Below are 25,610 nucleotides of genomic sequence, written 5' to 3'. Positions count from 1 at the left end.
GGGTGATATGAGAGAGAGATGTATGAATTAGTAAGTGGTTGTTATAGGATTAATGTTGTAGAGGTTTTTCATAAAATGGTGGGAGAATTAGGGGTCATTCCTGGAAGCTGTATGAGGAGGGTACGAGCAACGTGAAAGTGAAAAACAGGTTTTTTTGCATGGAGAGTTGTGAATGATTGGAATGCACTCTGAGAGTGTGGTGTCTGCAGATATCTGAATGCATATAAGGCACAGTATGATGAACTGTATATATGACAACAAGACCTCCTGCAATGAGTCTTTGACTCCATTGGAGGGGGAGGGTCTTGGGATAATAATAATAAAAGAAATGTTGTTTATGGATGAATAGTTGGTGAGCAAGAAGAAGAATCAAAACAATTCAAAACTGTTTTGCTAACTGTAGTTGAAAGCATTCAATCATGAATATGCTAGACACAGCCAATAGTGAAAATGGCATTCTATTTGATGTGAAACACATCAAAAACAATGAAAAATTCGCATTCATTGATGACATTCTTGAATGCTATAATGAAAATGAAGATTTTAGAAATGAAATTGTGGAAAAATTGCAGCAAAACATCTGAAGATATTAGAAAAACAAGAAAGTGATGAGGATAACACTCCTGAGCTTAAGTGAGTACCCAGAAGGCTATAAAATTTATTGCTGAATTATAACTATTTCATGCAGGAACCTGCACTGAATTTGTTCAATTTCAGTCAATCAAAAAAATTCAACAGATCATTTCCTAGCATGTTACTAACTGCTAAGAACTGTAAGCATATTTAATACATATTAAATTAAATTATTTTTATGCCACATATTTTGCTTTAATTAGTCAACTATTTAAGTTTATAAGTCAGTAAAAACAGAGAAACTGTTGCTCAATAAATGAAAAATCTTTCTAAACTTGTATTTTGTCTTATGTACACATACCTTTTAAACTCTTAAGTGCAACTTCATGTAAATAGGACAACTGCTTAATTGGGGCAAATTATGCTATTCCCAGTATGGTTCAGTTAACCGAAATCCACTATATTTAGCTTTATATTAAAAGCCAACCTATAAAATAACTATCTGATTATTTTTTGTGAAACTGAATGACTGACAAGAGAGGAGAGTGGGTACATATTTGTGTTGTAATTGTTGAGTAAGGTGACAGAAGAGTGGGAACAGAAAGAAAGAGACAGAGCGAGAGATGTCTAAATATCATAAAAATAGCATTGCATAATTAATGGATGAACTATTTACAAAGAAAATTAATTTCAGCAGTCTTCGGTGTCAAAGGTATTACTTGAAGAACATACTGACAAAGCATATTTCTCAAAAATTGTGATGTATATTCATTCATTCAGATTGAAAAAGCCAAATGAGCAAATGGAAAAAAAAAATTTAAAGATTTTCACTGTGAATAACAATGTTATTTTAGCATAACTCTGTCAGTTCTATGTTCATATCCAAATGAAATGTAACAGATTATACTGGTTCTTCTTTTAAGTATCTTCTTACAGATAATTTATAACTTAACTGCAGAATGGCACACAATTTAGCAATTAATTAATGTCTGTCAATTGCACATATTCCATAGCCTGTTTGTCTGTTTTGTAGGAGGAAAAATTCACCACTATAGAAGACTGAATAACTTGTCTTCAGCTGAAAAGACCTTATAACAATTCTTCATATCCCAGATGGAATTCAAACTCAGGTTTTGAAACCAAAGGATACCATCATTATCAACTGAGCTACAGATGTTCTAGTTTTAATCCAATAAAATAGAAAAGCATTTTTACTGATACTTACAGCATCTGCTTCTTCTAAACGAGATGTATTACGGGATAACAGGTTTCCTAGATTCAGAAAAACATTCAGATGGCTAGGAGCTATTCGAGCTTTGTATACCTCTCCCCTACGAGGATTTGGTAGCAGATCCTTAGCCTATGGATAATGAATAAAATGAATCATAGACATCACTTTTATATTTAGAAAAAGATAATTATTACATTCTTATACATTATTTTTTATTAATGTAATCAAATATATTCTAATATGCTGCATATTAGAAATGGATGGAGATTTTTGGATGTGTGGAATGAGTTAATGTGTAGAAAAGAGATTTCTAGCCAACACTTGAATGGATTTGACATCAGGAGCCTAGAGAAATTATTAATTGGATTCAGACCTAATGCAGAGAATCCAGATCATCATGGGAGGAACAGTTCTCACTGTTCCTCCCATGATGTGTATATAATGTCATTATATAATTCATATAATGACAATTATATGAATGCCATTGAGCATGGTTATGAATCTGGTGAAAGGGTAGAAATTTATGCTTTGGATTCAGACCGTGTGTCTTTGGACAGAAAAGAGTGGCCCAACCAAATTGTAGATCTAAGTGTATGAAAAAGGTAGGAGATAACTTGTTATATCTATACATTCCACATATTAGAAACAAAAGGGTAGAATTTGTTGTCTCGGTCAATATGTTTTGACCTAAGAATATGACATTAGTGAAACTTGTCTATAAGAGTCAGATATAGTAACTAGAATTGAGTGTAAATAGTATATAGCATTTTTAAGAACCACAGAAGAGATAGAGGAAGGGGGGTCCATTAATAATATCAAATCATCTGATATTATTAATCATCTGATATTAATAATATCAGATGATTTGTATCCAGTTAGAGTAGAAACTCATGAAGGCAATAATAGTAATAATGTACCATGAAGAAGAGAGTTTCAGGCTGTCTGGTGTGAAGTTAAGGGAAACAGGATGAAATATATGGAGGTAGTACTACACATATAGTGGTTCCCCTCCTGGAGACAACAAAATGCATTGCCAAATTACTCTGATAGGTACTAACCAAATACCCATCAGAGTAATTTGGCGATGTTAATCATTATCATTGATTTAAATTATCCAAACACTGATTGGGCAGACAAGAAATCATATGATAAGAATGAAGAATTTATTGAGATGTTGTGAAACAACCATCTCAAACAGCATGTGAAAAAAGGAACCCCAAAGTCAAAAAGTATTAGATTTTATCATAGTGTCAGAAGAGTCTCAGTTAAAAACATGAATGTTTTACCATCAGTTGGTGACAGTGATCATGCTATACTATCCTGAGAATTAGCTAAATACATAGATGTTCCAATTAGGACAAGTTACATGCTGTACAAAGTTGGAAATTATGACAAACTCAGGAGAATTTTTTAGAGACTATCTTTAGTCAAATGGTATCAGTTACTAAACAGGATGAATATAAGCAATACATGAGAAGCTTTGAAAAGGTGTGTAAATAAGGCGGTATTTGAATGTGTCCATAGAGTTTAAAAATAAATAGGATGGAAGTGAAATGGATCTGCAATTTTATTAAAAACAAGATACATAAGAAGCAGAAGAAGATGATAATGAAAGAAAATTGTGAATGTGTCCATAGAGTTTAAAAACAAACAGGATGGAAGTGAAATTATTATTTTTATTATTATTATTAAACAAGACCTCATGGAGTCAAAGACTCACCTAGGAGGTCCTTTTATCTCACACACATCTCATCATACCGTGTCTTAAACGCATTCAAACTCCTTGCAGACACCACACTCTCAGGCAAGGCATTCCAATCACTCACAACTCTGCACAAAAAAAACCTGCCTCTCACTCCCCTACTCACACCCTCTTTATACAGTTTCCAGGGATGACCTCTGGTTCTCCCCTGATCTCCCACTATTCTCTGTAGAACTTCTCCACCATTGATCCTATAACAACACCTTACCAACGTGTAGGTTTCTATCATATCTCCCCTCTTCCTTCTCTCCACTAGACTCTGCAAATTACATATTTTCAATCTTTCCTCATACTCGACATTCCAGAGGTCAGAAACTACCTTAGTCAGTCGCCTTTGGACCCTTTCCAACATCTCTTCATCCTTCTGAAAACCAGGTGACCAAATCTGGGCACAATAGTCCATGCGTGGCCTAATCAAAGCCTTATACAATGGAACAAGAATCTCCCTACTTCTACACGTCAGTGTCCTCCGCATCATTCCCAGAAGTCTTTGTGTTGTCTTCACAATTTTAGCGATGTGTCCCCTAAATTTTAGATCCTTATCCACTATCACCCCCAGATCTCTTATTTCCTCTACTTCCAACAAAATATTCTCACCAAGCATAAATTCTGCATTCCATCTCTGTTTTCCAAATTTTAAAACGGGGCGCTAATGGGTCAAGCGCTACGAACGTGCTTTGAAGAGCTCCTGATTCAGATAAGTTTTACTAGGAATAATTAAGTATATATGCGTAATTGTTTAAGTAAGAGCGGCTGTAAACGTTGTACGCTACCGATATTATTAGTGTGGGGTTTTTTTTCCTTGCTTAAACTAAATACGAAAACGTTAATATTAGACCTAGTAACCTGCAGAGAAAAAAAAAAAAATGGCGGCTGCATTGTCATTCCATGATTTTAATTTGGATTTCAGTAGGTTCGTTAAGTGTGAGGTCTGTTATATGTATTCCTTCGATTACATAAATGATTTGTAAATGTTTAGTGCGGATGGAAGAAGGGTGTGTGCGAAATGTGACCTGAACGAGGAATTGTTGAATGCGAATATGAAGTTGATGACAGAAAGTGCTAGTACAGATTGTGTCGCGAGTGCACGTTTGAAAGAGGATGGCGAGAAAGACAGGCGAAAAAATGTTAAAAAATCAGGAAAAAAGAAAAAGAGCGATTTGACAACCATAACGGATGTTAAAAGGGACGAAAGTGAGGCGGAAAGAAACGAAATTGAGAGAACGAATGAAAGTAGAAATGGCGTGGTGCAGAAATCGCAAGTAAAAAAAATCGAAAGAATGAATGATAGCGAAAAAAGAATGACTGATGGCGAAAGTTGGACGCATGTTGGAACGAAAGTACTGAACCAAAGAAAGATGAATGACAGTAAAAGTGAGAAGAATGATAGCGAAAGTTGGATGCATGTTAGTCCGAAAGTACGGAAACAAAGAAAGATATGTGAGAGTGAAAGTGAGAAGAATGACAGTGAAAGTTGGACGTATGTTGGACCGAAAGTACGGAAACAAAGAAGGATGAATGAGAGGGAAAGTGAGAAGAGAAGGTCGAGAGTTAGAAAGTTAGAAAGATTTAATGATAGAGTGAATGTGTCGCGAGGTTCAGAAGGTGAATTGGATTGGATGAAGCAAGAAATGAAATGGATGCGGAATGAAATTAAGAGAATGCAGGTCAAAACTATTAAAATAAATCATGATGGCATGAAAGAGTTAACAAAAGATGAGCGAGTGGCATTGTATGGCGACTCCATTATTAAAGGTGTGCTAGAGGATAAAATGCACAAGGTATGTTTTCCAGGCGGTAAAATGAGTAGAGTGATTGAGGCATTGAATATGAGGCGGGAACGAGCAAAAGAGTTAATTGTATTAATTGGTACGAATGATTTGAGAGAGAACAAAGAGCATGTCAAAATGAATGTCAGGAGACTGCTTGGAAAGATAAAGGAGAATAGTGTGACAGGAAGGGTGGTCAGTGTGTTGCCTAGGTATGATTGTGGTGAAATGAGGCGGAGAGCAAGGATTATGAATGATATTCTGGCTGAAATGTGTGAAGAGATGGGAGTACAGTTTGTTAATGTGTGGAATGAGTTTGAGGGACGAAGTGAGCTGTATGGGAGCGATGGACTGCATTTGAGTGGTTATGTTGTGAGTCGCTTGGAGAGACTGCTGCTGGAAGGTAGAGAAGTGAATAGAGAGAATGAATCAGATCGAGAGGGGAGTGATGTGGAAGAGCAGGAGAGTAAGACAGGAGAGATTGAAGGAGTGGAAATGAATGTGGAAGTGAGTGGTATGAGTATAGATAATGAGAGAATGGGTGTGCAAGAGGAGCAGGGAAACGGGGAGGCTCAGGGTGGACAGGGATACACAGCGTGAGAAAGGTGGATGCTCTAAGAGGAGGTGAGAGAATGTGTGGGCAGGAAAGTAATGGGATGATCAGGGATCAAAAGGAAACAGATGGAATTGCAAAGGGTTCTAAAATGAAGAAGCAGAAAGGGAAATGGCCCCAGTCCAGCATGGAGAGATCACATCGAGTGAGTGGTATCAGTGGAACTAGCTGTAGATCCAGAAATGAGTTGTTGTGTTTGTATACCAATGCTAGAAGTATAAGAAACAAGGCGGATGAAATGGTTGCACTAATTGCGTCTGTGCACCCAGAGATTGTCGGAATAAGTGAGACATGGTTAGATGAGGATGACATCCTGACAGGAATAGAGATGGAAAGGTATGATGTGTTTCGTGAGGATAGAAGGGGTAAAAAGTGAGGGGGAGTGCTATTGATGATAGAGAAAGAGTTATGTCCATACAAGGTAGAGATGCAAGGGGGAAATGGGGCCAGTGGTTTTGAGGCAGTATGGTGTGAGATAGAGGTGAATAGAATCAAATACTTGGTGGGATGTTGTTATAGACCTGGTAATGTGGATGGTGGTGATAGTGAAATGTATGGTCAAATAAGCCAAGCAAATAAGAAAAGGGTGATCATTATGGGTGATTTTAATTATGGCAATATAGACTGGAATGAAGAGATAGCAACTGGAAGTAAAGAAAATGAGTTTCTTGAGTTTTTGAGGGATAACTACCTCAGACAGTATGTAACAGAGGGCACAAGAGGATTAAGGGTCTTGGATTTGGTCATCTCATCGGAGGATGTAATTATCAATGAGGTATCAAATCATCCACCAATTGGTGAAAGTGACCATGAGGTGATTACTTGGGTGGTTGCCAGCAGTGCAAGGACCCCTGTGAAAAAAGGGTATATGTGGAACTACAAGGGGGGTGATTATGAAGAGCTCAGGAGACAGCTTGCAGGTGTAGCATGGAATGAGGAGTTAGCTGGAAAAGAGATCAATGCAGCTTGGGGGATTTTCAAAAAATATTTAGTGGATGCAATGTCTAAATGTATACCACGGGTGAGAAGGTTAAATAAGTTAGGTGTGAGATGGATGAATAAAGAGATTAAGCATGCAATACAGAGAAAAAGGGCATTGTGGAGGCAGCATAAGAGGAGTGGAAGTAACCAATTTCATGAGTTCTACAAAGACCAGGCAAGGAGAGTGACTTGGTTGGTGAGAGTAGCTAAAGAGAGGTATGAACAGCAGTTAGCTAATGAAGCTAAAAAGAATCCTAGGGAGTTTTTTCGATATGTAGCCAGCAAAAGAAAGAATGATTATGGAAGGATGACATTGATTGGAGGAAATGGTACAAAGACAGCTGTTGCAGAATGTGTGGTGGAGATACTTAATGAGCAGTTCATAAAGATCTTTCAAACTTGTGAATGTGACTTCATGGAGAGATTAAGAGCAGTTGATGATGGGGAGGAGAGACTGACTGTAAGTGAGCAAGAGGTGTTTGGGGAGTTGAGTAAACTAGATGTAAATAAGGCTGTGGGACTTGATAATATATCACCGCGTATTCTGAAGGAATGTGCCAGAGAGTTGACACCTGCCTTGACATATTTTTTTAATACGAGTCTTGCACTTGGTGAAGTCCCTAAAGAGTGGAAGGAGGGCAAGATTGTGCAACTTCATAAAGGAGGTGATCGAACTCAAGCATCAAACTATAGGCCTGTCTGTGTGTCAGGTGTTGTGGGTAAGTTGTTGGAGAAGCTTGTGAGAACTAGGATCCAGAGTTGGGTTGACAACAATGGTATAATCTTTGATGGACAGCATGGATTTGCTAAAGGGAGGTCGTGTTTTAGTAATCTACTTACTTATTACAATAAAGTGACTGCTTCCTTGGACAGAGGAGAAGGATACACAGTAATATACTTGGATTTCGCAAAAGCTTTTGATAGAGTACCTCATGATAAGTTGACAGTCAAACTAGAGCAGATGGGGTTGGATATTAGATTAGTGCATTGGATTGGAGACTGGCTATCTGATAGGTATCAACAAGTTGTGTATGGGGGTGCAATATCCAGGAAAAGGAAAGTCACGAGTGGAGTGCCTCAGGGATCTGTTTTAGGGCCATTACTATTTAACTTGTATATTAATGATATTGGCGAAGATTTGGATGGAGATATTCAGTTGTTTGCAGATGATGCAAAGTTGGGACGAACCATAAAGAGTAGTGAAGATGTTGTGGCCTTGCAAGAAGACTTGAATAAATTGAGTGATTGGGCAAGCAAATGGGGGTGTGAGTTCAATGTTGCAAAATGTAAGGTTTTAAAATTTGGAAAACAAAGATGGGATGCAGAATTTATGCTTGGTAAGAATATATTGTTGGAAGTAGAGGAAATAAGAGATCTGGGAGTGATAGTGGATAAGGATCTAAAATTTAGGGGTCACATCACCAAAATTGTGAAGACAACACAAAGACTTCTGGGAATGATGAGGAGGACACTGACGTGTAGAAGTAGGGAGATTCTTGTTCCATTGTATAAGGCTTTGATTAGGCCACACATGGACTATTGTGCCCAGATTTGGTCACCTGGTTTTCAGAAGGATGAAGAGATGTTGGAAAGGGTCCAAAGGCGACTGACTAAGGTAGTTTCTGACCTCTGGAATGTCGAGTATGAGGAAAGATTGAAAAGATGTAATTTGCAGAGACTAGTGGAGAGAAGGAAGAGGGGAGATATGATAGAGACCTACAAGTTGGTAAGGGGTTGCTATAGGATCAATGGTGGAGAAGTTCTACAGCGAATAGTGGGAGATCAGGGGAGAACCAGAGGTCATCCCTGGAAACTGTATAAAGAGGGTGTGAGTAGGGGAGTGAGAGGCAGGTTTTTTTCGTGCAGAGTTGTGAATGATTGGAATGCCTTGCCTGAGAGTGTGGTGTCTGCAAGTTGTTTGAATGTGTTTAAGACCCGGTATGATGAGATGTGTGTGAGATAAAAGGACCTCCTAGATGAGTCTTTGACTCCATGAGGTCTTGTTTAATAATAATAATAATAATAATAATAATAAATAAAACCTTACATTTTGCAACATTGAACTCACATCCCCATTTGCTTGCCTAATCACTCAATTTATTCAAGTCTTTTTGCAAGGCCACAACATCTTCACTACTCTTTATGGTTCGTCCCAACTTTGCATCATCTGCAAACAACTGAATATCTCCATCCAAATCTTCGCCAATATCATTAATATACAAGTTAAATAGTAATGGTCCTAAAACAGACCCCTGAGGCACTCCACTAGTGACTTTCCTTTTCCTGGATATTGCACCCCCATACACAACTTGTTGAGACCTATCAGATAGCCAGTCTCCAATCCAATGCACTAATCTAATATCCAATCCCATCTGCTCTAGTTTGACTGTCAACTTATCATGAGGTACTCTATCAAAAGCTTTTGCAAAATCCAAGTATATTACTGTGTATCCTTCTCCTCTGTCCAAGGAAACAGTCACTTTATTGTAATAAGTAAGTAGATTACTAAAACATGACCTCCCTTTAGCAAATCCATGCTGTCCATCAAAGATTATACCATTGTTGTCAACCCAACTCTGGATCCTAGTTCTCACAAGCTTCTCCAACAACTTACCCACAACACCTGACACACAGATAGGCCTATAGTTTGATGCTTGAGTTCGATCACCTCCTTTATGAAGTGGCACACTCTTGCCCTCCTTCCACTCTTTAGGAACTTGACCAAGTGCAAGACTGGTATTAAAAAAATATGTCAAGGCAGGTGTCAACTCTCTGGCACACTCCTTCAGAATACGTGGTGATATATTATCAAGTCCCACAGCCTTATTTACATCTAGTTTACTCAACTCCCCAAACACCTCTTGCTCACTTACAGTCAGTCTCTCCTCCCCATCATCAACTGCTCTTAATCTCTCCATGAAGTCACATTCACAAGATTGAAAGATCTTTATGAACTGCTCATTAAGTATCTCCACCACACATTCTGCAACAGCTGTCTTTATACCATTTCCTCCAATCAATGTCATCCTTCCATAATCATTCTTTCTTTTGCTAGCTACATATCGAAAGAACTCCCTAGGATTCTTTTTGGCTTCATTAGCTAACTGCTGTTCATACCTCTCTTTAGCTACCTTACCAACCAAGTCACCCTCCTTCCCTGGTCTTTGTAGTTCTCATGGAATTTGTTATTTCCATTTCTCTTATGCTGCCCTTTTTCTCTGTATCACATGCTTAATCTCTTTATTCATCCATCTCACACCTACCTTAATTTACCTTCTCACCCATGGTATACATTTAGACATTGCATCTACTAAATAGTTTTTGAAAATCCCCCAAATTCTCCAAAATTTTATTAAAAACAAGATACATAAGAAGAAGAAGATGATAAAGAAAGAAAATTGTGAGAATAAGATTGAGAGAAGTTATGAAATATATAAAGTGAATGCCAGAAAAGTTAAGAGTATTATACAGGAATTTAAACAGATTTATGAAAAGAAATTGGCTGTTAAGCTAAAGGAAACCAATAAGAATGATTTGCTATGCTGCAAGTAAATAAAAAAAATGAATGCAGAAGAATAACTTTAGTGAATGCAGATGGTGCTCTGGTGTCAGAAGCAGATGAAACCATTCAAATAATGACTGCTCATTTCTCTAAAATCTATCAACCAGGTGCATTTAACATGGTGCACAGCGCTACTATTGGATAAGATGTGGAAATAGAAGTGCATGAGAATGAGGCTCAAGAACTTTTGCCTAACCTGGATATCAATTCAGCAATAGGGTCAGATGGGATATCAGCACACATGCTAAAGGAATTTCAGCCGAAATGGCTTTGCAATTGGTATAATTTGGGTCACAACTCAGGAAAAAACCCACAAGAATGGAAAGAATGTATGATAGTTCCATTTTACAAAGGCAGTACCAAAACTGATGTGTTTAATTACTGACCTATCAGTATATGTGGAGTGGTGGTGAAGATTTTAGGGAAACTGGTAAGAACTCGCATACAGAAATGGGTTGACAGACAAGCTATATTTTGCAAAGAACAGCATGGGTTTACTAAAGAGAGGTGAGGTTACAGCTGAGTTGGATAAAGTGAATGAATACAATGATACTGTTAGAGATTTTAAAATTTTTGTAAATAAGGCTCTGAATAGTAGAAGTTTAATTATGGTGACGATGTATATATATATATATATATATATATATATATATATAAATGACACACTAAGCAGAAATCTTAATATATGTGTGATTAAAATAACTGCAGCTTAAACCAGATTTTTTTTCTAGTTAAAAAAAAAGTTGCAGATATTTTGATTACTTCTTGAATTTCTTAACTTTTATCTTGATTATACTGAAAAACAAATAAACCTATTTCTCTATTTTTTAACAATCATGTTTATAAGAATTTGTGAGAATCACAGAAGATTACATTATCAATTACCTGCCAGAAGGCTTTTTCTGCTTCGTTTAGCATACCCAAATTGGTATATGTTCGTCCAACATTTAGATGTGCTCCAATGTCATCCTGTTGAATTCTAATAGAAGAGAATAACAAATTGATAAATACAGCTAGAAATCAATTTGTAATTATTTAATTAGATAATTTTTGATGAATTCTGATTTCAATTTTTGAATCACTTTCTTGCTATCATTCACTCCTGCTATCTTTCTGTTAGTCGCACAAGCTTTCTTATCAACCACACTCTCTTTCTTGTCTTAAGTTTTGCTTACTACTCCATATTCCCTATTCTGATTCAAAGAAGCCTCACAGTCCATCAGCATGTCATATTTCCTGCATACTCACATTCACTCACTTCTTTTATTCAACCTCTCTATATAACCATCCTGAACATCTCTTCACACATACATATTACACTCATGACATTATACTATTCACATTATTTGTCTTTCAATCCAACCTACATAATATTATTATTATTATTATTATTATTATTAAACAAGACCTCATGGAGTCAAAGACTCATCTAGGAGGTCCTTTTATCTTACACACACATCTCATCATACCGGGTCTTAAACACATTCAAACTCCCTGCAGACACCACACTCTCAGGCAAGGCATTCCAATCATTCACAACTCTGCACGAAAAAAACCTGCCTCTCACTCCCCTACTCACACCCTCTTTATACAGTTTCCAGGGATGACCTCTGGTTCTCCCCTGATCTCCCACTATTCGCTGTAGAACTTCTCCACCATTGATCCTATAGCAACCCCTTACCAACTTGTAGGTCTCTATCATATCTCCCCTCTTCCTTCTCTCCACTAGTCTCTGCAAATTACATCTTTTCAATCTTTCCTCATACTCGACATTCCAGAGGTCAGAAACTACCTTAGTCAGTCGCCTTTGGACCCTTTCCAACATCTCTTCATCCTTCTGAAAACCAGGTGACCAAATCTGGGCACAATAGTCCATGTGTGGCCTAATCAAAGCCTTATACAATGGAACAAGAATCTCCCTACTTCTACATGTCAGTGTCCTCCTCATCATTCCCAGAAGTCTTTGTGTTGTCTTCACAATTTTGGCGATGTGACCCCTAAATTTTAGATCCTTATCCACTATCACTCCCAGATCTCTTATTTCCTCTACTTCCAACAATATATTTTCACCAAGCATAAATTCTGCATCCCATCTTTGTTTTCCAAATTTTAAAACCTTACATTTTGCAACATTGAACTCACATCCCCATTTGCTTGCCCAATCACTCAATTTATTCAAGTCTTCTTGCAAGGCCACAACATCTTCACTACTCTTTATGGTTCGTCCCAACTTTGCATCATCTGCAAAATAATGATTTCACACTCATTACCATTTTGTCTCAGAGCACTGAACAAAGAAGCAGAGAATTTAAAATAATAGACAATCTAAAATATCAATTTAACCCGATATACCAATCATAGCTATCACAAAGCTACACTCAATCTAAAACTATAGTATTGTATCACAATAAATACAAACTTAAACTTATCTTGTTGCGGCTATTACAAGTGCAGTCTTCTTACTCTCACCACTTGGAAACAATGGTTCATGCAATAGTGCAGGACGCAGCATGGAATTCCAGTTAATAAATTGCAGCAAATGGAGATGGATATAAAGTTTGTGAGGTGGATAAGAGGGTAGTTGATGGAGAGATACCAGACTATACTTTATTGAGGAGTAGAGTCCAGTGGAAGGCCTGTGACTAGTGGCATGCCACAGGGCTCTTTTCTTGGGCCACTACTATTTAAGTTGTACATTAACGATATAGGAAAGGATCTGAGAGGAACTATACAGTTGTTTGCTAATAACAAAATTGAGTAGATCAATAGTTAATAAAAATGATGTTGAAATTTTACAGGATCATTAGATAGACTGGCAGTATGGACAAAGGAGAGTGGATGTCAATTTAATATGGTAAATTGGCAGATTACACATTTTGGAGTGAAAAGATTACCAGATGTGCATCACCTTGATGGAAATGTACTCCTGGAAATTGATGAAGTCAGGGATTTGGAGGTGTTAGTGGATAGAGAGTCCAAGTTTAGAGGGCATATTACAAAAGTGGCTAAAACAGATCAACAGATTTACTTGGTAACCAAAGAATACCCTGATGAGCAGAGACAAGTTGGTTATAATACCTCTTTATACAGCTTGTGTACAAAGAGACAAGTGACCCATCTTGGTCACCTGTCTCTTTGAAATAAACTGTATGAGGGCAGGTTGAAGATTTGTGAGTTACAGAGATTGGTTGACACGCACAGAAAAGGGGTGATATGAAAGATATACAAATTACTGAAGGATTTTTACAAGATTAATACAGAGGAAATTTTTCATAACGAGTCTGGTGGTGGAAGAAATAGGGTCCATCCTTGGAAACTGAGAAAAAGTGTAGGTGGCAAAGATGTCAGGACTAGATTTTTTGTTTGGAGAGTGGTGAATGAGTGGAATAGGTTGCCGTAGTCTCTTGTGGGTACCATGAGTCATGGTACCCATAAGTCATGATGTTTAGCATCTCCCTCAATGAGTTTAAGGACTCCATGGAGTTGCCAATATAATAATAATGTTTGCATAGAAAATTGTAGTATTAATAATGTTACAGCAACTTTTTTGATAAAAAAAAGATTTTTGTGAAATATGACCATGAATCATCAATCAATTTTGCAAATTATATATATGAGAGAGAGAGAGAGAGAGAGAAACTGCAATTTGAAATATGCCCATCATCATCATCATCATTAATTTTCTGTTATGTACCATCAAGAGGTGTGTTCAGGCCACTATAACAGAAATACATGACTAAATTTCCATTATTATTATTCTCCTAATAAACAATTTTCCTCCAAATTATTACTTTTCCGCACTCCAGTACTGTCCTATCTAACATTTCGTTCATCAAAAGTATTTTTGAATGAATCAATCCACCTAGACATTGGTCTTCCTCTGGATCTTTTTTCCTGAAATCTTGGTACCAAACACCTGTTTCACTAAGCTTTCTTCACCCATTCTGTTTAAGTGACCATACTACTTTAGATTAGCCATGCTCACACATTCTTGAATGCAAAAATGTCAAGTTCCTTCCTAACATCTTCATTTTTAATATGACTCTGTCATCTGTTCACACTCCTAATCTTTCTCAGGACTCTCATATCTGTGGTCTCTAGTCTTTGGTCAAATGTTTTATTTCTAACCCAGCTCTCAGATCCATAAGTTAAAATTGGTTTGAACACTGTCTTGTATACAGTTAATTTAGTGTTTTGACTAATTTCTCTCTTATTCCATATAAATTCAGTTGACTTCCTACCATACCAGCTTTATTGAATTGTGCCTGAAATATTTTACTTGTTCTACAGGTTTTCCCACCAAATCCTGCTATGCTGCCTCACCGTGGCAGGGGGGGGGGTGGCTGGTCGGGATGGACGAAGCACGTCAGGAGTATCATTACTCTTAGTAGGGCCTCTCAATGCGTAAATGCCATCCCACTATGCCAGCTAAATGCTAGCAGATGAAGACAGAAGAGGAGATAGGTGCCATTTGTCTTAATTTGCTGCCCATTAGACATTCATGGTGAAAGATTTAACACAGCATGTCATGCCGGCTCAGACATCGCCCAGTTCAATAAGGTCTGCATTGCCATTTGGTAGCAGCTCCACAGGTGGCAATGAGAAGTTAGCAACTGGTGCTACCACCACCACCACCACTATCACTGACAAAAATAATGAAAAAACTGGATCCAAATTCAGACTTCGCAACCATTTAATGACCGGAACCTGGAATATTAGTATTCTACTACAATCAGGTCAACTCAAACTACTACAGCACGAACTAAAAAGATATGAATGGACTGTTATGGGACTTTGTGAAATTCGATGGCCCAAAACAGGAGAGCTAACAACAGATGAAGGACATTTGCTTCTTTACTCTGGATGTGACTGCAGCAGAAAAGAAGGTGTCGGATTTTTGATACACAAATCATCACGAAATTCAATCTTATCAATAGCAGAATTGCTTTAGTCTGCCTAAGAGGAAAACCACTCAATATCACCATCATACAGGTCTATGCCCCAACCAGAGGACACGGGGATTCCGAAGTAGAGGAATTTATGGTTAATTTAATGCAACAATCACCCGAGCGAATAGAAAAGACCTTTTGATCATACAGGGTGATTTGAATGCCAAAATTGGAACAGTAAGGATTTTCTCCCATTTGTTGGACCATATGGCTATGGGGAGACAAATGAAAGAGGTTTTGAATTGATCAATTTTGCTTCACAAAATGAAAATTGGAAGAGACATTGGTAAGGATTTTCTCCCATTTGTCGGATCATATGGCTATGGGGAGACAAACGAAAGAGGTTTTGAATTGATCAATCTTGCTTCACAAAATGAACTCATCATTACTAACACTCTATTTCCCCACAAACCTTCCAGAAGACAGACACAGACTTCCCTTGATGGTAAAACGCATAACCAAATCGACTTTATCCTTTTAAGCACAAAATTTAAAAACTCCATCAACCTCACAAGAACCAGATAATTTCCTGGAGCCAACAATTGCAGCAACCACATTATGGTCATCACAATTGTGAATATGAAAATGAGGTAAATATTACCTACAAAAACAACTTGTAAAAGATATAATATAGAAAAATTAAAAGACCCCCAAATAAATACATGATATAAATACAAATTAAAATAAATTTTTGACACACTTCAAAAAATATAATAATATTGAATCTAAAACCAAATACTTCTCACAAAAGATAACTGAAACAGCTGAAGAAATTCTTGGATAGAAAAAGAAAGTCAATAAACCATGGATAACCAAAAATATTTTGGACCTATGCGACGAAAGAAAAAATCTTAAATCTCATATTAATAGCGGTGACAATAGAGAACAGTATAAAAATATTACCAAGATTATTAAAAAAGAAATCAAGCATGCTAGAAACTTATGGATACTAGATGAATGTAAAAATATAGAAGAGGATCTAAATAAAAATAATCCTAAAAGTGCTTTTCAAATTATCAATAAGTTAACCAAACCTTTTAATGCAATTAATTGGAGTATAGCAGATGAAGATTTAACTCTTATCACGAATAACCAGAAAATAGTTGATAGATGGAAATGTTATGCAACCAAGCTTTTTCAAAAGGACCCCCAAATGACTGACGATATTTTGAAAGCGATCTTACACGATTTATCACAGTTTTTTCATTAGAATACCAATATATTTCAACATTCAAGGTGTGTCATCTGAAACCCTCAATCGTGTCAGTGCTGACATGCGTGTCGTAGGTTCGCCATCACTGGTCTATACCATAATGTTCTAAAATTTTCCATAATGCCTCGTGTCATATTGAGTCAAAAGCTTTTTGAAGGACTAAAAGTTGTGACAGATTATTTTGTTATGTTCTATGTATTTTTCACCTAGTATGTGAAAATATGGTCGATTGTACTTCTGGACTTCTGGACTTCCAGAAACATGCTTGTTCATCTGATAGTCTGCTTTCTATTTTATTTTCCTTGACAATAATATTTTTAACAGACGGAATTTTGCCAGGAAGTTCGGAGGAAGGAGATTACCCGATATTAAAAGAAGTCATTGCAGCAGTTAGCTAATCAAAAATAGGAAAATCACCAGGAATTGATGGTGTTACAATGGAACTGATATGCGAAGGAGGTGACAGCATCATAGACACCTTGCTAAATTTATTACAGAATGTATGGAATACAGAGACTTGGCGTTTTGATTGGCAGACTTCTATCCTTGTACCTATTCCTAAAAAGGGAAATAGCAATAAATGTAGCAACTATAGAACAATAAGTCTTATTAGCCATCCAAGCAAAATCCTGTTAAAAATATTATTGTCAAGGAAAATAAAATAGAAAGCAGACTATCAGATGAACAAGCATGTTTCCGGAAGTCCAGAAGTCCAGAAGTACAATCGACCATATTTTCACATACTAGGTGAAAAATACATAGAACATAACAAAATAATCTATCACAACTTTTAGTCCTTCAGAAAGCTTTTGACTCAATATGACACGAGGCATTATGGAAAATTTTAGAACATTATGGTATAGACCAGTGATGGCGAACCTACGACACGCATGTCAGCACTGACATGATTGAGGGTTTCAGATGACACACCTTGAATGTTGAAATATATTGGTATTCTAATGAAAAAACTGTGATAAATCGTGTAAGATCGCTTTCAGTTAAGGCGAAAGTAGGTTTCAGTTCATTGAAAGAATTATATTTTATAGTTAGCTTATTTCTATTTTATTTTATAGTTAGCTTATTTCTATTTTATTTTGTAACTAACCTATTACATTTGTAACGTAACTAACAACGAGCATTTTAAGTTTACGTTTTCTTTTTTAATCATTATAATTTCTGTATAGTCATATGATATTATAAAAACATAAAAATTATTATCAATATTATATGATACAAACTTATAATATGTGCTTTATATATTATAAACTCAAAGTTTTCATCTGACTTCTGTGTGAAATTCGTTCATGCATGCATTCCAAGTCTCTCAACTGAGTAATACAAGTTCTAAACATATTTAAAACCACTTTAACAGAAAATATAATTCACAGCATTAAATATTAAATTTATCTGAGTAAATAATGAAAACATTTATATAGTTGCAATACATTCAGTAAATTTTGTTAAATAATGCAAATAGTAACAACTTACGATGATGTCGCAACAAAACCTACTAAATAGCTGCTATTTAGTAGCATGATAGAGAGTAAAATGTAACAAGGTTGCTATGAACTAAATAAATCTGGCAACCCTGCTGAAAGAAGTAGTGGTAGTCTTGCATAGCTGCCACTTAAGTAATTTGAGTTGCTGGTGTATAATTCATTTCCAGTAATTGTTAGTTCTTATTAATTATTACTGCTTAATTACCGCTGTATATAATTGTGCTCTTTTTTATTTTGTGAACCCTTTTACAATGGCAGCTAGCACTAATAAAAAACTAAAATTATCACAGAATGGAAGGAAGAAATTTCCAAGATGCCTGGACTGAACAATCTGGTGTTATTGACAGAGGCGATAAAGTTCTCTGTAAATTGTGTGGTGAGCTATCTGTGAGTAGAACTGAATGTTAGAAGACATTTTGAAACTAAGCACAAATGGCTCCTAGAAAAAACTTTTGAAGAATGCAAAGAATACATATCACAACATCTAAAACTGGCAGAATCATAATCAGGGACTTTAATTAAATTTGTTTCAGGACCTTCAAATTTAGTAGCTGCAAAGAAGAGGAGAGAAAGGAAACAGTAGAAGAGAGGGAATGAGTGAGAGGTATGGGGGTGCTAGAAGAGGAGAGAATGGAAACACTGAAGAGAGGGAATGAGATAGGAATCGGAATGCTAGAAGATGAGAGGATGGAAACAGTAGGAGAGACGGAATGAGAGAGGATATGGAAGTGCCAGAAGTGGAGAAAATGAAAACAGTAGGAGAGAGGTAATCAGAGAGATGTATGGGAGTGCTAGAAGAGGAGAGAATGGAAACAGTAGGAGAGAGAGGTATGGGAATGCTAGAAGAGGGAATAGCTGTAGAGGAGAGGGAATGAGAGAGACCTATGGGAATGAAAGAAGAGGAGAGAATGGAAACAATAGGAGAGGGGGAATGGTAAGAGGTATAATGTATGGTGACTCAACGATCCGTGGTGTTCAAGATAGGATGTTTGAGGAGTGTTTGCCAGGAGGAACAATAGAAAGGGTGGCTATGGCAATTAAGAGAGGTGAAAGGGTGGATGAGATGATTGTGATGGTAGGAACGAATGACTTGAGTGGTAATGTAAGTCGGGCAGCAAGAGATATGAGATTTTTGCATGAGACTGTACGGAAGAAGACAGAGAGAGGAAAAATAGTGTGTGTGTTGCCTAGGTATGATAATGATGAGCTGAGCACAAGAGCGGTGATATTGAATGGCATAATAGTGAGAATGTGTGAAAGAGAAGACTGGTGTGTGGTGGATGCTTGGAGTGCGTTTGAGGAAAGAGAGGAACCGTATGCGAGAGACCGCTTTTTGAATGAGGCGGGACGTAGACATCTGGAGAGATTGCTGTTCTGAACGAGTCAGTGTGTCCCAGGGAGGATGATAGCAGGGGTGGCCTTTTGTGGGAATGGATACTTGGGAGAAGGGAGACGACATCAGATAACACTGAGCCCAGTATAGAAACAATGGCATTTATATGCTTTATACTAATGTCAGGAGTATCCGGAATAAGGGAGAGGAATTGGTGGCGCAGATAGCATCAGCCTGGCCAAAAGTTATTGGGATCACTGAGATGTGGTTGACAGAAGGGGATATAATAGCAGGAATAGAAGTCGCTGGGTATAGCATTTTTCGTCAGGATAGGAGGGGAAAGCATGGTGGTGGGGTACTGCTTATAATAAGTGATGACCTATGTCCTCTAAGAGTGGAGGCTTTGGAAGGAAGTGAGACAAATGATTTGGAGAGCATATGGTGTGAGGTAGAGGTAGGCAAGAGAGGATATTTAGTAGGATGTTGCTACAGACCCACGAGCACATAGGATGGGGACCAGGAGATGTTTAGACAGTTAAGTTTGGCAAGTGCAAGAAGAATGATTGCTATGGGAGATTTTAACTACAGTAGTATAAATTGGAGAGAGGAAGATGCATGTAGCAATAGGGGAATGGATTTCTAGAATTCTTAAGGGACAAATGTCTTAGGCAGCATGTAACAGAGGGAACAAGAGTTTTGGATTTGGTTATAGCATCAGAAGAGTTGATAATAGCTGAGATGACATCTCTCCCACCAGTTGGAGAGAGTGACCATATGGTTTTGACTTGGAAAATGAATAGACATGAAGGAGTATCAAAGAGATGGGAACTTATGTGGAATTATATAGCAGGTGATTATAATAGTCTTAGACGTCAGCTTTGGGAAGTTTCATGGAGGGAGGAATTGGAAGGCCGGGATATCATTAGTGCGTGGGAAATTGTGAAAGAATATTTGTTAATTGTGAAAGAATATTTGTTAGCAGCAATGGTAAGTTGTATACCACGAGTGAAGAAGAGGACACAATTTGGAGTAAAGTGGATGACAAACAATATTAAACAGGAATTGTATGTGAAAAAGAGGCTATGGAAGAGATATAAGGAGACAGTGAAGAGAAAATACACATGAAGAATATAAGACACAGGCCAGATGAGTGACTAGTGTGGTAAGAAAAGCGAAACTGGAATATGAGAGAAGATTGGCCCTAAGATCCAAAGAAAATCCTAGGGAATTTTTTAACTATATGGCCAGTAGGAGGAGAAATGACCGTGGAAGAAAGATATTGTGGGATAAAAATGGGAATAGAGTGACTAATGCAGAGGACATAGTGGAATTGTTCAGTGAACACTTTATTGGAGTATTTCATCCTAGAGGAGTTAGTTTTAATGATAGAAGGATAGGGCTGGTTCGAAGTTTAGAGTTACAAGAGGAGAGTGTGTTTGAGATACTGAGTACTCTGGGTGTCAGTAAAGCTTTGGGACTGGATGGTATTTCACCACGAGTTTTGAGAGAATGTGCTAGGGAACTGACAGTGCCTTTAACCTGGCTTTTCAATGAAAGTCTGGCTGCTGGAAAGGTGCCCATGGAATGGAAGGAAGGTAAGATAGTGCCATTGCATAAGGGTGGTAACAGAATGGAAGTGTTTAATTATAGGCCAGTTTGTGTGTCATCAGTAGTTGTTAAGATCTTGGAGAAAGTAGTGAGGGACCGTATACAGCATTGGGCAGATGAGGGTAATGTTATCTGTGAGAGTCAACATGGATTTGTGAAAGGACCCTCTTGTTTTAGCAATATGCTAGCCTTTTATAATAAAGTTACAAGAACATTAGATGAGGGAAAGGCATATACTGACATTTTCTTAGACTTAGCAAAGGCATTTGACAGGGTGCCACATGATAAGCTGATATTTAAGTTGCAGCACGTGGGTCTGGATGTCAGATTCTTAACTGTTCAGGATTGGCTGTCTGATAGGTATCAGAGAGTTGTGTATGGTGGAGCAGTTTCAAGGAGGCAGAGGGTTACAAGTGGGGTCCCACAGGGCTCAGTACTAGAACCTATATTGTTTAATCTTTATATCAATGACAGTGCCAGTGGATTGCAAGGGGATATTCAGTTGTTTGCAGATGATGCGAAGCTGGGGAAGATTATTAGTAATAGTGCAGATATGGTAGCCCTGCAAGAGGATTTGAATAAGCTAGAGAGATGGGTAAACGAATGGGGTGTGTCAGTTTAATGCAGCAAAATGTAAGGTACTGAAGTTTGGGTACAAAGACGGATGACAAAGATGGTTTCAAGACTGTAGAATTTTGGTTATGAGGATCGGCTGAGGGAATGTGGACTGCAGAGTTTGGTGGATAGAAGAAGGAGAGGTGATATGATTGAGACTTTCAAACTGTTGAGAGATGGTTACAGGGTTGACACTGGGGAGTTCTTTCACTTGGTTGAACAGCGGGAAGGAGTGATGACAAGAGGCCATCCCTGGAAGTTACGAAAGGAAACTGTGAGCAAGAGGGTAAGGAGTGGTTTCTTTGCGTGGAGGGTGGTTGAACCGTGGAATGCATTGTCTGATGGAGAGGTGAGAGCGAGAACGGCCAATGAGTTTAAGGAGCGGTATGATAGACTGTGTTTCTTAAGGGGGACCTCCCCTCGATGAGTCTTGACAGACTTTATGTTCTTGGGAAGGACCTCCCACGTATGAGTCTTTTGACTCCGTGGAGACCTGAATAATAATAAGTTACAGTATTTCACATACTCTTATTGAACATAGGAAACCACTTAGTGATGGTAAAGAAGCTTTCGTAAAGTGTGCACCATTTTTATTTGAGGACTTTCATAATAAGGATGCTATTGTAAAGCACATGAAAGAGTTACCATTAAGTAGTAATACTATTAAAGACAGAGTTATATCAATGGATGCTAGTATAGAAATGAAATACAACAAGACTTGAACTCATGCCATTGTTTTTCCATTTGTCTCGACGAAACTACAGATATTACATCATCAGCTCGATTGGCTATTATTGCAAGGTATGTTCATGGTGATTCTATGCACGAAGAATTAATAAAGTTAGAAAATTTACCTCAAAACACGACAGGTAAAGACATGTGACTGTGTTGTTAAAGTGTTCAGTGAGAAACTGATAGATTTATCAAAAATATTTTCGATTACAACTGATGGCACACCTAATATGGTTGGCTGTGTTGGTTTTATCAAACAATTTATAGAATATGTTGGTCATACCCTGGTTTGTTTCCACTGTATTATACATCAGGAGATACTGTGTGTGAAATCAGGCTTAAAGGATTTGGATGATGTGATGAGAATTGTTACAAAGGTAACTAATTTTATTGCTTCCAGGGCTTTAAACAAACGAGAATTTAATTCACTTTTAAGTGAAGTTGAATCAGTGTACAATGGTCTATTAATGTACAATAATATACGATGGTTGAGTCGTGGCTAAGTACTTGAATGGTATCTTGAATTTTTAAATGAAATTAAATTATATTTAAATACAAAGGGCATGGAGCACGATTTTCTCAGTTGAACGATTCTGCTTGGCTGAGTAAGCTGATGTTTTCACAGATTTTTCATTACACCTGAATGAACTTAATATACAATTGCAAGGTTTCGGAAAAACTGTCAATGTTATGTTTGGCACGATCAAGAGCTTTGAGAACAAACTCAAAATATTTCACCATGATTTAGAAAGTAACAATTTTATGTATTTTCAAAGAGTGAAAATTTTTTTTAACGAAACCAGCCCCAAAAATCATGAACAACATATCAACCAATCTATCAAAATTCTAAAGTCAGTAACTGAGCAGTTTTCTTCTAGATTTGAGCAATTTCGAATGTTGGAACAAACAATCCAATTCATAAAGTATCCTGATGAAACAGAATTCATGGATCTTAAATTAGATGGCTTTGAGTTGTTGGATTTAAAAGATCTAGAAATGCAACTAGCCAACTTCCAGTGTAATCCTATCTGGAAAAGAAAGTTTATTGCTCTTAGAAATGAATTAGAAGAACTTGAGCGGGAACGTCTGCATGATACCATGTGTAAAAATTCAGACTGTGAAATTCTAAGCGTGTGGAATAGCCTTCCTGAAAACTTTCATGCTCTTAAAATCTTTGCTAAAGCTCTTCTAACAATTTTCTCTTCTACATACTCTTGTGAAACTCTATTTTCTGCCTTAAATAATATCAAATTGAAAGGGAGGAATAGATTAAGCAATGATTTGAGCACTACCTGTGTAGCATTAAAATATACACACTATAGCCCTTCTATAAAGCAACTTTCTACCAGTACTCAGAAACAGAAAAGTCATTAAATGTAATATAAGTTTGTAATTTCACTTTATTAAATGAATTGTATAATATGAATTCATAGATTTTATATTAATGTCCTATTAAATACATTGCCTAAAATTTTCTCTTCTACATACTCTTGTGAAACTCTATTTTCTGCCTTAAATAATATCAAATTGAAAGGGAGGAGTAGATTAAGCAATGATTTGAGCACTACCTGTGTAGCATTAAAATATACACACTATAGCCCTTCTATAAAGCAACTTTCTACCAGTACTCAGAAACAGAAAAGTCATTAAATGTAATATAAGTTTGTAATTTCACTTTATTAAATGAATTGTATAATATGAATTCATAAATTTTATATTAATGTCCTATTAAATACATTGCCTAATATGATATGTATAAGTCCATCTATGATTATGTAGTTAAATTTATAATGCATGTATGCAAGCCAGGCTGGTGGCGTGTGCGAAGTGTGTGAAGTGTGCAATATACACAGGTCCCGTAGAAGAAAAGGGGCCTAAAAGATGTAAAAAAAGATGACATAAGAGTTTAAATGAACAACGAATGGTACAGAATGGTACATATAATTATTAATGTACGTCGTCTTCCGTTCGGGCCCCTTCAGATCTTTCCGGAAACGAACAAATAAATTCTGAAATTGTATCCTGGACCCGATTATATCACTGTAATTTTTGATTAAAATTTACCTGAAATAGTTCTTTATTTTTTGATGTAATCAAATTGAAAGGCAGAAATTAATCATAAGTTGATCATAAATCAACTTATGATTAATTGTTGAGTGTAAAGAAAATTTGTATAAGCAGGACTAATCTGTAGGTAACATTATACTGTAAAGCGGTTTACATTTGTTTTTCATTTCCTGTTCATTTTATTCACACTTTGTTCAAAAAAAACTGTTTTGGAAAGGTGCCGAACATTAATTGCACACACAAGAAGAAAGTGATTTTTAGGGAACAAGAGGGAACAAGAGGTTCAAAAGTTTTGGATTTGGTTATAGCATCAGAAGAGTTGATAATAACTGAGTTGACATCTCTCCTACCAGTTGGAGACAGTGACCGTATGGTGTTGACTTGGAAAATGAATAGACATGCAGGAGTATCAAAGAGACGGGAACTTATGTGGAATTATAAGGCAGGTGATTATAATAGTCTTAGACGTCAACTTCAGGAAGTTTCATGGAGGGAGGAATTGGAAGGCCGGGATATCACTAGTGCATGGGAAATTGTGAAAGAATATTGTTATCAGCAATGGTAAGTTGTATACCACGAGTGAAGAAGAGGATGCAATTTGGAGTAAAGTGGATGACAAACAATATTAAACAGGAATTGCATGCGAAAAAGAGGCTATGGAAGAGATATAAGGAGACAGGTGAAGAGATGCATGAGGAATATAAGTCACAGGCCAGAAGAGTGACTAGTGTGGTAAGGAAAGCGAAACTGGAATATGAGAGGAGATTGGCCCTAAGATCCAAAGAAAATCCTAGGGAATTTTTTAGCTATGTGGCCAGTAGGAGGAGAAATGACTGTGGAAGAATGATATTGTGGGATAAAAATGGGAATAGAGTGACTGGTGCAGAGGACATAGTGGAATTGTTCAATGAACACTTTATTGGAGTATTTCATCCTAGAGGAGTCAGTTTTAATGCTAGAGGGATAGGACTGGTTCAAGGTCTGGAGATACAGGAGGAGAGTGTGTTTCAGATACTGAGTACTCTGGATGTCAGTAAAGCTGTGGGACCGGATGGTATTTCACCACGAGTTTTGAGAGAATGTGCTAGGGAATTGACAGTGCC

General features: G+C 37.1%; 1 protein-coding gene across 1 annotated transcript in view; it reads right to left on the bottom strand.

Moving 5' to 3' along the window:
- Positions 1-25,610, bottom strand: part of LOC150105132 (protein O-mannosyl-transferase Tmtc3-like) — a 318,113-nt gene that overhangs the window by 134,540 nt on the left and 157,963 nt on the right. The window contains exons 8-9 of the mRNA XM_090395125.1: positions 11,377-11,470; positions 1,799-1,933 (exon numbers count right to left, since the gene is read on the bottom strand). Of these exons, the coding sequence (XP_090251251.1) occupies positions 1,799-1,933; positions 11,377-11,470 (229 nt within the window). The remainder of the gene's footprint in view (positions 1-1,798; positions 1,934-11,376; positions 11,471-25,610) is intronic.

This window comes from Typopeltis vanoorti, chromosome 7, assembly GCF_054136105.1.
Source record: "Typopeltis vanoorti isolate ZY-2024b chromosome 7, IOZ_Tvanoo_1.0, whole genome shotgun sequence".
Classification (NCBI taxonomy): domain Eukaryota; kingdom Metazoa; phylum Arthropoda; class Arachnida; order Uropygi; family Thelyphonidae; genus Typopeltis; species Typopeltis vanoorti.
The sequence above is the reverse complement of the archived record's forward strand: the minus strand, read 5'-3'. Positions and strand labels throughout refer to the sequence as shown.